General features: G+C 34.5%; 1 protein-coding gene and 1 non-coding gene across 2 annotated transcripts in view; both read left to right on the forward strand.

Annotated features, from left to right (window-relative positions):
- LOC144226883 (MICOS complex subunit MIC27-like) overlaps positions 1–12867 on the forward strand; it is a 34167-nt gene extending 21300 nt beyond the window's left edge. The window contains exons 3-6 of the mRNA XM_077758389.1: positions 1141–1260; positions 4290–4344; positions 5814–5912; positions 12656–12867. Of these exons, the coding sequence (XP_077614515.1) occupies positions 1141–1260; positions 4290–4344; positions 5814–5912; positions 12656–12867 (486 nt within the window). The remainder of the gene's footprint in view (positions 1–1140; positions 1261–4289; positions 4345–5813; positions 5913–12655) is intronic.
- On the forward strand, positions 6093–6199 carry LOC144226888 (U6 spliceosomal RNA). Its single transcript, XR_013333769.1, has one exon. It is a non-coding gene; the product is annotated as a U6 spliceosomal RNA (small nuclear RNA).
- Positions 12868–14120: the final 1253 nt, after the last annotated feature.

The following is a 14120-nucleotide window of genomic DNA, read 5'->3' on the forward strand; positions in this document are numbered from 1 at the left end:
AGCTTCATAATGTCCTCTGGGGTCTTCCAGAGCTAAGACTACTGAGTTTTAAAATTCCAAGCTTTAAGTCCCTCTGGTTTTAAGAACTCACAAAATTTGACCTCTCTTGCTTTCAAAGCCAAATATTTTGGGAATTCTTTCCCCTGCCATCCCTGTGTGGGCTCCCCACTGTGATAGTTTGTTTCTTGCCAGAATTCTCTACCACTAGCCTCCCTCCTGACTGTGGATGCCCCGAGCTCTTTTAGCTCCCCACCATATCTCTGCCCTTCCTAATCTTTTTGTTGTGGTCTCTTCTCCACCTTTTGTCATGGAATTTGCTTTGCCAGTCTTTGCATTGTTTTTGGGTTATTTACACTGATGTTAGTGTTACTTAGTTGTATCCCCATGGTCAGGCAAGCTTAAGGTCCTCTTACTCTGCCATCTCCCTAGCCTGCCAATTGAGTTCTTTACTTTTTATTTTTTGTTTTTTTACATTATAGGCTCATATTTCTTGGAATTTTATCTGTTGTATTATTGAGGTCTTAGTAGCTTCCTCCAGAAGGGAGAGATTTGTTTCTGCCAAGCATATGTGAGAGTTACCAGCTTGGGAGTACTTTAAATGTATTCTTGGTTTGAGATTTCTCAGATTACCCAGTTAGTTTAAAATGCTGCAGGTTATATGAGCTCTCACTTGTGTTTGCCAATTCTTAGGAAATATTTCTTTTCCTCTCTACTTGGTGCCCAGTCTTTGATAGTCAATTTTCCTAAGAGTTATTTGCAGTGAACTGTTTATTCTTAATTCACTTTTAAGTTGATGATATTATAACTCTGAGATGCCAGCTTTATAGTGTCTCCACTAAGATTGCCCATCTCAAGCTTTTTCTAGGTTTTGTTTCTTGATTCCATACTTCATAGAAAATGACAAGGTAAAAGTTGGCTTTATTATTTATCTCTGCATTTCTGTTGTTTTTTTTAATTCTGGGTTTCTGAATAGTCTGTAAACAGCTTACAGAATCATTCCTCACATTTAAGATGGTTTTTAAAAATATTTTGTCAACATTTTTAGTTGCGTTTAGGAGGAAGGATTTCTCTTCTGCCTTACTCCTGGAAAAGAATGACCATTTGTTTTATATTTTTAACATGAACTTTATTTGTCTCTAGCTCCCCATATATACCACACCACCTCTGCAGTCTAAATATGTTGAAGATCAGCCTGGTCATTTACAAATGGGCTTTGCATACATCCGCACAACAACTGGTCATTATATTGACTGGTGCAAGGTGAGTAAGTTATAATAGTGGTTTAATGTTAGAGGTTTCTGATTTGTTCACACAGGTGATCCTTATGTTGCATTTGGTATTGACAGAAGTTTCTCAGTGTTATTCATTAGGTGAATGGGCTAATGTAGAGGATCTAAGACTGCTTCATTCACATCTCTGGCACTTTGTCATAGATGGCTAGAAGGCTGGGCTCAGCTGTGAATGCATGAAGCATCTGCATGTGGCCTCAGTCATGATGGTCTCAACAGAGTCAGATAACTTACACAAGCAGTTTAGGACTCCTACGAGAGGCCCCTGGCAGAATTTACCAAGCTTCAAATTTATCCTCAGATGTCCAAGAAAGTCACTTCTACAGCATTCTATTGTTAAGTCACAAAGGCCAACCCAGTTTTAAACGGAGTTAAATTAGATGCCAACTTTCAATATGAGTAGCAGCAAAGAATTTGTGGTCATATTTAATATTTAATCTACTATATGACTACTGCATAGATTAAGGTAATTTCATCAAGCATTTATGTTCTTTTTCATGTGTAGTTATTTGACTTTTTATAATAAATTCTGAAATTATTTCTGAATTATTCTTTATTTGGCTAAGCAAAATGTTCACTAGTCTGGTAGGGTTTAGCTTATAAAAGCATTCTGAATATAGTCAGCTATTGGGAAAAATAGAATTCATCTTACTTTAATACTTAGCCTTAGTCAGCATTATCTAGCAGCAGAATGACGGACTAAGCTGATAAAATATTGATGTTCCATTATCATCACATCTACATAGGCGTGTTAGTATATCTCCAATGTCAGTGTCAATAATGATAATGTTGATACCATTGTTCTCATCATTCTGACCTAATAACCACACAACTTTTTCTCAAATATAACCATCCAATTGTGAACCCTTGTCCTTTTTTTGTTTTTAATGCACTTTTTAGAAAAAAATTCTAATGATTATATGAAACACTAAATGTGAATTCTGGTCATTCCAGATATTTAAAATATCTGATGAATTCATGGTTTTATTTTAAAAAGGTGTACCTGTCAAACAATTCTAATCTTATTAGTTCTATTATACACTCTTAATAGTTTGATCTCCTAGGGAAATATATTAATTAATTAGCATTTGAATCACACTCAATTTAAGACAAAAAAAGCTTTTATTTTGTTAATATGTTAAAGTGAATAGATTGAAGAAGGACACTTCTGAATGCATTTCATCTTAAATGTAAACAACTTTTTCTAATTTTCCCCTAAAAACATAATCCATTCTTTAAAAATTACTTCTGGCTCAAATTGCATTCTTCATTAAACTTAGAATTTTGCTGAGTGAATTCAATTCCTACTCTTCTCTTTAGTGTTTTGAATTTTTTAAAATGTTTTTATTTATTTCTGAGAGAGAGAGAGAGAGAGACAGACAGCGTGAGCAGGGGAGGGTCAGAGAGAGAGGGAGACACAGAATCTGAAACAGGCTCCAGGCTCTGAGCTAGCTGTCAGCACAGAGCCCGCCGTGGGGCTCGGGCCCACGAACTGCCAGATCATGACCTGAGCCAAAGTCGGAGGCTTACCGACTGAGCCACCCAGGCGCCTCTCTTCTCTTTAGTGTTTTGAAATTTAAGTAGCAGTGATTCACAGTGGTAAAAGTGAATTCCTGAATAAGCTATGGAAAACTTCCCAAAAGAAGCCACTAGTTTTCTTCCTCAAGAGCTACATGAGTTTTAGACATCTGGTCAATAGGTAGTATAACTTCAAAGATGAAGTGTTCTCAAGAGACAGTCTTTTTTTTTTTTTTTAAGCTTATTATTATGAGAGACAGAAAGAACACAAATTGGGGAGGCTCAGAGAGCGAGGGAGGGAGAATACCAAGCTGAGCATGGAGCTTGACATGGGGCTTAATCTCATGGCTATGAGATCATTACCTAAGCCAAAATCAAGAGTTGGACGTTCAACCGACTGAGCCACCCAGGCACCCCAAGAGACAGTCTTTAAAGAGAAGTAACTCAGTGGCATTTATATCTGTATTGGTCCGTACAGCTTGAATCCATGATGAACAGGATGAACCTCTTCATCTCTGATCACTATGATAATATGTGAGACAAAGTTACTAATACCAAGATAACACAATAACAATGAGTTATTTCTTTCCTGTCGAATATAATTATTTCTGTGTTCTTTGCTTTGAAAGTCCTTTTTGTTGTTTTTATTCCATGGTTACATAGCAGCTAATTTAGAGATGGAGGCCATATTTCAGTTGCGTTTTCTGATTTCTTCAATAGAGTAAAGCATGACTACAGACAGTTAATATGGGTAATTGATGTAATTGAGATAGTACCTATTGCTCAGTAAATGAGTATAACCATATTTGTTGCATTAAAAAAGTTAGAAACAGGTAAAAGGAAAAATTTCATTTTAGACTTTAATCCCTTCAGTGGATTTATATAATCTTGATTTGTAGAGTATTTATATTCCTCTTTTAAAACAAACACTAGTCTATGTAGGATGATTTCTATCTTGAGATAAATGTCTTATTTAGATTTTTTCCCTTTCTAATGCACACTAAGAAAAGGAGAAGATGAAGCACTTTCTTTAGGCTTGTTGTTATTACTTTATCACAAACATTATGTTGTTGCTGCCACATCTTTATTAGTCAGATGTTGCTAAGTTGAAATATACCTCTATCCATGTTTTATTTAAATTCCATTCAATTTTTCTAAGCCTTTATAAAATAAAATGATAAATCTTTGTATTTCTACAAAATTTTCTGTGAGATGCTTTGACAACTTTATAGCTATTACTTCACCTATTTATATGAGGAAAAAGGTAAGTATCATTCATGCTAAATAGAATGAAAAGCAAGAAATGAAAAGAAGCTAAGTTTAAAAAGTATTCTCATAGTGAATAAATAGGAAATTTAGGTTTAGGTTTGAGTGCATTGTTAACACTTTAATATATGGTCCCATGAGATGTGGCCTGTTTGATTTAATTATCAGGATCTTAAAAAATCCAGATGTCCTTTTCTTTTTTTCCTTTTTCCTTAGGGTGTTTATGTTTTTGTGAAAAATGGGATAATGGATACAGTACAGTATGGAAAAGGTAGGTGAGTGAACCATCCATAATTAGAAATGTTCTATTGTCTTTTTAACTTGTAAAATTTAAATGTGAGAAAAATAAATGTGTTATGTTATTCATTATCATGTTTTACCAACTGAAAAGATACTCTGTATAGCACTTTATGATAACAATAACAAAGTAATAGTACCTATCACTTATTAAGCAATTATTATATGCAAAGGTACTGTGATAAGCATTTTACATAATTTAATTTTTATAATAATTCTATGAGTATTGGTATTATAATTATTCCCTTTTTACAGATAAGGAAACTGAGGTTAGAAAGGTTAAGTTGGTTACCAAGGTCACATAGCTAGTAAGTGGCAGCACCTGGACTCAAACTGAGGTCTGTTTTAGCTGCAAGGCCATATTATATACTCAAAGCATAAATTAGAAATATGTCTCCATTGTTATCAATTAGTTTAAATAAGTGCTATTTGCTGTTAAAATATGTAGAATTTTCCTATTTATTCCCGGGTAACACTGTACTCACTAGTCACTCTAGAATGTTTGAGCTAGTGTTGGATGCGATTGTATTTGACTCTTTAGTTTGATATTGGTATTCGGCAGTAGATATATCTTCCTAATATTTTTGGACTAAGCCAGTTCTCAACATGAATGTGTACAGGAGATAGAAAGATCAGCTAAAATTTTAAATGTCTCCAAGATTTTGATGACCAGTAATGTGTTATCATTTCTTAAGGCATGTTGGAATTCCAAATTATATTCCTCATCAGTCTTGAGGAATATGATTAAATAAATGATTGCCATTAAGTGATTAACTGTGATAGAAGGATGTATTTTCTTGGGTTGCATGGAAACAGAAATAATTTAAATACATAAAAAAACAAGAAATCTAGACTTGTGTCCACTCTTCATCTACTTTTAGTCTAGCATCACTTCTAATCTTGATCATTGATTTTAACCAAGAACAGTGGCTCCTCTGGATTTTGGGGAGTAGTAGCATGCAGGGTCCATAAGTTACATGTATCCCTAGTTAGTTATTCAAGGTTCTCTAATAAAATATTTCCATTCCTACTGGATCCTCCCACAGTTTAAACACATAATGCCAGAAGCATTTCCATTTAAGGATATAGTACATACACAATCATGCATTTACTTTATAGTAATCCATGTTAAGGTGTGCACTGTAGAATCATATTTAATTAAAGAGTAATAATTGCCTGTTGCCTGTATTAGGAAAACAATTATTAAGTCAGCTGTGGAAGGAAGATTTTATTTTGTAACAGGGACTATTTTAAATACCTTTTGAAATTGCTACTCAAATCATTATTTTGTGTAGCTTTTCTGAAGAGTCTTTAAACCATCTGCTACTATCATAACAAATTTCTTTAGCTTTTCTGCATCATATGTAGAATGCCCAATTATAGCACATCATTTATGTTATTTTTTAACTTATTTCTTAAGTGATGCTATGTCTTTCTTAAAAGATGCTTATATCTATCTGAAGAACCCACCTCGAGATTTTCTTCCAAAAATTGGAGTGATTACAGTTTCGGGATTAGCAGGCTTGTTTTCAGCAAGAAAAGGTAGGGTTTAAAAACATACATTTTCTCTTTCAATGCCAATATATTGTGAATTTTACTGCCATGGGAAAACCTTTTACATTTTATTAAATATTGTTAGAATAGACTACTGTGAAAAAATTTTAGTCTATTGTACATGTTTACTTTTATAAAGAATGTGTTTTAAAAAATATAGCTATTCCAGTGCTCACTTCAGCAACACATATACTAAAGTTGGAACAATACATAGAAGATTAGCATGGCCCCTGCTCAAGGATGACATGCAAATTGGTGAAGCATTCCATATTTAAAAAACTATATATAGCTATTCCAAGATGTTTAATATCAGTAGTTATTAGGTAAATGCAAGTGAATATCACAATGAGATATTACTATACACCTAATAGAATGTCTAAAATTAAAAACAATAACCTTACCAACTATAGTCAAGAATGTAGAGCAGCAGAAAGTCTCATACACTGCTAGTGGGAATACAAAATGGTACAGCCATTCTGGACAACAGTTTGAAAGTTTCTCTTATAAAGTTAAGCATGTACTTACCATGAGACCAAGTAATCCCACTCCTGGGTATTTACCCTGGAAAAATGAAAAATCTGTACATTAATGTTTACAGTAACCCTGTTTATAATTACCAAAAGTTGGAAACAACCTCAGTGTCTTTCAAGAATAAACTTTGGCACATTTAAACAAAGGCATTATACTCACCAGTAAAAGGAATAAACCATTGACACATGCAACAATCTTGATGAATCTGACAAAAAGAAGCCAGGCTAAAAATGTTAACATATTGTGTGATTACATTTATATGATTTTTCTCAAAAAGATAAAACTATAGTAACAAAATAAAAAGGTCAGTGGTTCCTAGAAGTTAGGAGTAGGAAGGTTTGACCAAAATGTAATAGCATGAGATTTTCTTAAGAGTGATAGAACTGTTCCCTATCCTGATTATACTGGTGGTTATGTGACTTTATGTATATTAAAATTGATAGAACTGGAGACAAAAAGTTTTGAATTTTCTGTATGATCATATCAAATAAAATTTAAAAATATATAGCTATTCCTATTAAAATTACAATTACAAATGCAATTCATTATGATTATACTTTGTTTCTCATCTTTTAGATAACTATTTTTTAAATATTTTTAAAATTTAAGTTAACATACACTGTAATAATTAGTTTCAGGTGTACAATATAGTGATTCAACTCTTCCATACAATACCCGGTATTCATCACAAGTACACTCCTTAAACCCCATTCTATTTAACCCATCCCTCTAATCACCTCCTCTCTGGTAACCATCAGTTTGTTCTCTATAATAGTTAAGAGTCTATTTCTTGGTTTGCCTATCTTTCTCTTTTTTCCCTTTGCTCATTTGTTTTGATCCTTAAATTACACATATGAGTGAAATCATATGGTATTTGTCTTTCTCTGACTTACTTCAGTTAGCATAATATTCTCTGGTTCCATCCATGTCCTCTCAAATGGCAAAATTTTATTCTTTTTTATGGCTTCATAATATTCCATTGAAAATATATACCATATCTTCTTTTTTTTTTTTTTTTAATGTTTTATTTATTTCTAGGAGAGAGAGAGGGAGAGAGCAGGGGAGGGTCAGAGAGAGAGGGAGTCACAGACTGAAACAGGCTCCAGGCTCTGAGCTGGCAGTCAGCACAGACCCCGACGCGGGGCTCGAACCCACGAACCGCGAGATCATGACCTAAGCGAAAGTCGGACGCTTAACCGACTAAGCCACCCAGGCGCCCCATACCATATCTTCTTTATCCATTCATCAGTTGGTGGACACTGGGCTGTTCCCATATTTTGGCTATTGTAGATAATACTGTTATAACATTGGGATGCATGTAACCCTATGAATTAGTATTTTTGTATTCTTTGGGTAAATTCCTAGAAGTGCAAATGCTGGACTTTGCGTAGTTCTATTTTTAACTATTTGGGAAATTCCATACTGTTTTCCAAAAGGCTGCACCAATTTCAATAACCACCAACAGTTCAGGAAGGTTCCTCTTTCTGCACATCCTCACCAACACATCTTGTTTCCTATGTTGTTAATTTTAGCCATTCTGACAGGTATTCTAGTTTTGGTTTGTATTTCCCTGACGAGGAGTGATGTTGAGAATCTATTCAAGTGTCTGTTGGCCATCTGTATGTCTTCTTTGGAAAAATGTCTATTCATGGAGCACCTGGGTGGCTCAGTTGGTTAAGCATTCAACTTTGGTTCAGTTTGTGATCTCACATTTCATGAGTTTGAGCCCCACATGGGGCTCTGAGCTGTCAGTCTGCTTCAGGTTCTGTGTCTCCCTCTCTCTCTGTTCCTCCCCAGCTCATGCTCGCTCGCGCTCTCTCTCTCTCAAAAATAAATAAAGATTAAAAAATTTTTTAAAAAGCCTATTCATGTCTCTTGTGCACTTTTTAATCAGATTATTTGTTTTTAAGTGTTGACTTTTATAAGTCCTTTATATTTTTTTGGATACTAAATTTTTATCAAATATGTCATTTACAGATATTTTCCCCCATTCCATAGTTTGCCTTTTAGTTTTGTTGATTGTTTCTTTTGATGTGCAGAGCCTTTTATTTGGGTGAAGTCCCAATAGTTTATTTTTGCCTTTGTTTCCCTTGCCTAAAGAGACATATTGAAAAAGTAGCTATGGCCAGTGTCAAAGAAGTTACAGCCTGTGTTGTCTGTCTTCTGTGATTTTCATGGTTTCCTATATCACATTTAGGTCTTTCATCCACTTAAGAGTTTATTTTTGTGTATGTTATAAGAAAGTGGTCGAGTTTCTTTTACATTTGGCTGTCCAGTTTTCTCAAAACCATTTGTTGAAGAAACTGTCTTTTTTCTATTAAGCATTCTTTCTTTTTATGTCAAATATTAATTGACTATATATTGTAGGTTTATTTCTGGGTTTTCTGTTCTGTTCCATTGATCTATGTGTCTGTTTTTGTGCCAGTGCCATACTGTGTTGATCACTACAGCTTTGTAATATAACTTGATGTTTGGAATTGTGAGTCTTGCAATTGTGCTCCCCCCTCCCCAAGAATGCTTTGGCTATTCAAAGTCTCTCATTTCATGCAAATTTTTGGTTTTTTTTGTTCTAGCTCTGTGAATAATGCTGTTGGTATTTTGTCTTAAGTTTATTTATTTTTTTGAGAGAAGCAGAGACAGCATGAGCAGAGGAAGGGCACACAGAGAGAGAGAGAGGCAATCCCCAAAAGGCTCACACCATCAGCACAGAGCCCAGCACAGGGCTCAAACTCACGAACCATGAGATCATGACCTGAGTTGAAACTGAGTTGGATCCTTAACAAACTGAGCCACCCAGGTGCCTGCTGTTGGTATTTTGACAGGGATTGCATTAAATGTGTAGATTTCTTTGCTGTTTTTTTTTTATTTTTTAAATTTTTAAATGTTTTTATTTATTTCTGAGAGAGATAGAGAGACAGCGTAAGCAGGGCAGGGTCAGAGNAGCCTGATGCGGGGCTCAAACCCACGAGCCATGAGATCATGACCTGAGCCGAAGTCGGACACTTAACTGACTGAGCCACCCAGGCACCCCTAAATGTGTAGATTTCTTTGGATAGTATAAACATTTAACAATATTTGTTCTTTCACTCCATTAGCATGGGGTATCTTTCCATTTCCTCTGTCATCTTTATTTCTTTCATCAGTGTTTTATAGTTTTCAGAGTATAGTTCTTTCATCTCTCAGTTAGATTTATACCTAGGTATCTTGTTTTTGGTGCAATTTAAATTTTTTTAAAATGTTTTATTTATTTTTGAGAGAGAGAGAGACATCACAAGCAGGGTAGGGTCAGAGAGAGAGGGAGACACAGAATCCGAAGAGAGCCTCCAGGCTCTGAGTTAGCTGTCAGCACAGGGCCCGATGTGGGGCTCAAACCCACAAACCGCGAGATCATGGACCTGAGCCAAAGTTTGACTCCTAATCGACTGAGCCACCCAGGTGTCACTGGTGCAATTTTAAATAGAATTGATTCCTTATTTATCTTTCTGCTGCATCATCATTGGTGTATAGAAATGCATTTCTATATGTTGATTTTGTATCTGCCACTTTACTGAATTTGTTTATTACTTCTAGCAGTTTTTTTGTAGAATCTTTCAGGTCTTCTATATATAGTATCATACCATCCCTAACTCGTGAAAGTTTCACCTCTTCCTTGCCGACTCAGATGCCTTTTTTTCTTTTTGACATCTCATTGCTGTGGCTAGGACGTCCAGTACAATGTTCAATAACAATGGTGAGAGTGGACATCCCCATCTCTTTCCTGACTGTCAAGGATAAGCTGTCAGTTTTTCTCATTTAGCATGTTATTACTTATGGGTTTTTAGTATCTGACCTTTATTATGTTGAGGTATGTTTCCTCTAACCCTACTTTGTTTAAGGTTTTTATTATGAATGGTTGTACTTTGTCAAATGTTATTTCTGCTTCTATTGAAAGGATCATATGGTTTTTATCCTTCTATTAACTAGGTATATCCAATTGACTAATTTGTAAATATTGATCCACCTTTGTAGCCAAGGAATAAATATCACTTGATCGTAGTGAATTATTTCTTTAATATATTTTTGGATTTGGTTTGCTATTTTTTTATTGAGAATTTTTGCATCCATGTTTATCAGGAATTTTGGCCTATAGATATCTTCTTTAGGAGGTTTTTATCTGGTTTTAGTACCAGGGTGAAACTGTCTTGATAAAATTAATTTGGAAGTTTTCTTTCCATTGCTATTTTTTAGAATAGTTCATGAAGCATAGTTATTAACTGCTCTTTAAATGTTTGGCAGAATCACCTGTGAAGCCATCTGGCCCTGGATTTGTGTTTTTTTCCAAAGACTTTTGAAAACAAAAAAGATAGGTCATAGCTCATAATGTAAATTTTATTCTTTAATATGAGTCATCATCAAAAAATTGAAAGCTTTTGATTAGTCTAACCCTGTTAACTACAGATATAAGTTCAGAGAAGGGAAATCACTCAATGATTTCATAGTACATAACTTGTTTATTGGCTGTGTCTAGAGCCCTTTCCTACTTATGGGAGTAGGGCTATTGAATCCAAATGAAATTTATTTTCTGGTAGACTGGCCTTTCATATCAAGTAAAGAGAAGATGAATGTAAATCTTTTTAATATTTAAAATGTGATATCAAGAAAAAAAATACCACTTTCCAAGGTTAGGAGCAGCACAAGTAGGGGGATTTGGCAAGTCAAGGAAACCTGAATTAAGAGATGTTAGGTCAGTAAAATCAAGAACCAAACTGTGGATACTAGAATAATAGTGAGCAGGACTAGAGTAAAGGATCAAGTTAAGACATTTTTTCTTCTAACTTAAAATATGTTTTAACAGATCTAGACCCTCTTTCACAGTACCATATAAACCAGTCTAATACCAAAAGAAAGCTGAATTAGAGGTTGAAGTAGCCCTACTTACCCACCTTTCCCAAGCTCAGTCTTATTTTTTTAAGTTTACTTATTTTGAGAGAGAGAGAGTGCGCAGGGGAGGGGCAGAGTCAGAGAGGGAGAGAGAATCCCAAGCAGGCTCCATGCTGTCAGCGCAGAGCCTGATGTAGGGCTCAGTCTCAGGAACTGTGGGATCATGACCTGAGGTAAAATCAAGAGTTGGACCCTTAACCAACTGAGCTACTGAGGATCCCAGCTCAGTCTTGTAGACATGACTGTAGAAGTCCTTCTTACTAATAGGTAAGCCAGATGCAAAAATAGCTCATTTTTATTTGTAAGCATTGCCAGTTATGTTTCTCCTTAGTCTTTTCTGATATACCAAATAGGCTGTTTCATTTTTAAAGTAAGAGGTGTAAGAGCGGTTTCAGAGAATAAAAGTACTTAACCCCAATTAGAATTCCCATCATCTAATTGCCCAGGTCATATTTACAGAGTTCAAGGTACCCATTCAAGCATTTAAGATATATATGTTTTGAACCAGTGGTCTGTTGGAACTAAGCTATGGTTTAGAGTGGTGGCTTTCAAACTATTCTACAGAACTTAAGCTTCCATGAAAGTGTTTACAGGTGTTAGAGAGATAAGGGAAGAGCTATGTGGGTAGGGCTCAATACTAAGTTTCCATCCCTCAGGCTAACCAGAGTAGCTTCAAGTTTATAAGTTTTATATATGAAGTCCCTAGTGAACTTCATATTTTAGAAGATTATTTTAAAGGATTTTGCTGTAAATAAAAAACGTCTGATGCTTAGTTTAGGAACTTTTTGAAATGAATTAAAAATCCTTAGCTGATTAGTTAGTTGCATCTTTCATCTTCTTAAGGACTTAATCAAAACAGGATATGTAAAGAAACACCATTTCACTTTAACATGGTGTCACAAGCATGGTAGTTGATCAATTCTCCATATTATTATGCTGTATGAGATACTTGAAACAAATGTGGTTACAACTTTGGGTTTCTTAGGATATGAAAAAAAAGTTTTTAAAAAGAACAAAATCATCAACCCCCATGTGTAGTTAATTATCAATTTTAAATTGAGAATACTTTTCTAAAATTGGTCATGATAACTAAGAGGTTTTAATTGATTTGTGATCTTTAAGGATATTTTAGCTACCATTTTGATTGATATGATTATATAAAGAGTAAATTAAAATAGGATAATGAATTAAATGGGAACAAAGAGAATATTAAAGTTATCAAAGCATCAAGTTTCTGCTAGCCTCTGTTTGGAGTTTAACAGTTTATTTGAAATTCATAGGTTCTAGGTTTAAGAAAATTGCTTATCCACTGGGACTGGCCACTTTAGGGGCAACTGTTTGCTATCCAGTTCAGTCAGTAATAATCGCAAAGGTAACTGGGAAAAAGGCATATACTACAAGCCAGCAAATTTACGAAGCAATTAAATCATTGTGGACAAAAAACAACAAAAAAGAGTCACTTTCTAAACTGAAAGAAANGCGTATTTTTTAATTTATTGTTTACTTTGCGTCCAAGTTAGTTAGCATATGGCGCAGCAATGATTTTAGGAGTAGATTCTTTAATGCTTCTTACCCATTTAGCCCATTCCCCCCTCCCACAACCCCTCCAGCAACCCTCTGTTTTCTATATTTGAGTCTTTTATGTTTTGTCCCCTTCTCTGTTTTTATATTATATTTGCTTCCCTTTCCTTATGTTCATCTGTTTTGTATTTAAATTCCTCATATGAGTGAAGTCATATTTTTCAAGTGATAGCTACATTTCAGTATTTGTTTAAACTCTTAAAGTGATAGTATTTAAATATCATAAGTATCTGCAGTATTCAATTTTCAGAGAAATATAGTTTTTATCAACTTTTATCTTGGCAAAATCGCATTAGCATTTCAGCATGGCAAATGGTATTCCTAATTATTTAATCTCACAAATGAATAGGATGAATTTGTTTAAATATAATTCAATAACATAAATGCCAGTTTGAGGATTCAGTTCAGAGACATTGAATTCTGAATTAGAATTTGTGGGGAGGAATACTGCTCTGTTGTTGGGCTGTGTGAAATTCAATTTTTAATTAACAGAAAACTATACCTGCTGGCTGCTGTCAGTTCATCAGGTTAACATGATGCAAGAAACAGTGAATCCATAAATAACNTTCCCTGAGTCCATATAATAGCTGTTTTGTCATTTTCTTGTCAGCTTACCTACAAATCCAAACATTCTCCCAATGATTTGAACAGTTTGTATCAGTATTTTACTTGTAATACATATTTAAATTGAGAAGGAGAGCTTTGGGTTCTGCAGTTTTTTCCTTTTCCTTCTTCTCTCAACTTGGAACATTTAACATTTCCCCCTGCACTCAAAGTAGTATATAGTGTTGCCAGACAGACTTTCTGTACTTGTATTCTTGTTATTACATTTCTTTAATTACTGATGTAGATAAAACGGTCTACTCTGTATTTTAGGAATGACAAGGACATAGTGCCCTTTGTAGTTTGTTATGTGATCAAGCTATAAAAGTTATAGTAAAGAAAGAGAGCATTATTCATTAAATCTGGTTATAGTTGAGACACTTAATGGATAAAATGGTAAACATTTTTATAAATCTTTCTTGAGAATTTATATAGAAATTAGCTACTTACCTTCATATCATACTAGTGCTTAAATAAACTTTTGAGCTCACTACATTCAACTTCCTCATTTTTTCATTTCCTGATAAGAAAACTGTGGCCCAGACAAGTTTCACAGTGAAT

This window comes from Crocuta crocuta, unplaced genomic scaffold (assembly GCF_008692635.1).
Source record: "Crocuta crocuta isolate KB4526 unplaced genomic scaffold, BGI_CrCroc_1.0 scaffold2330, whole genome shotgun sequence".
NCBI classification, from domain to species: Eukaryota; Metazoa; Chordata; class Mammalia; order Carnivora; family Hyaenidae; genus Crocuta; species Crocuta crocuta.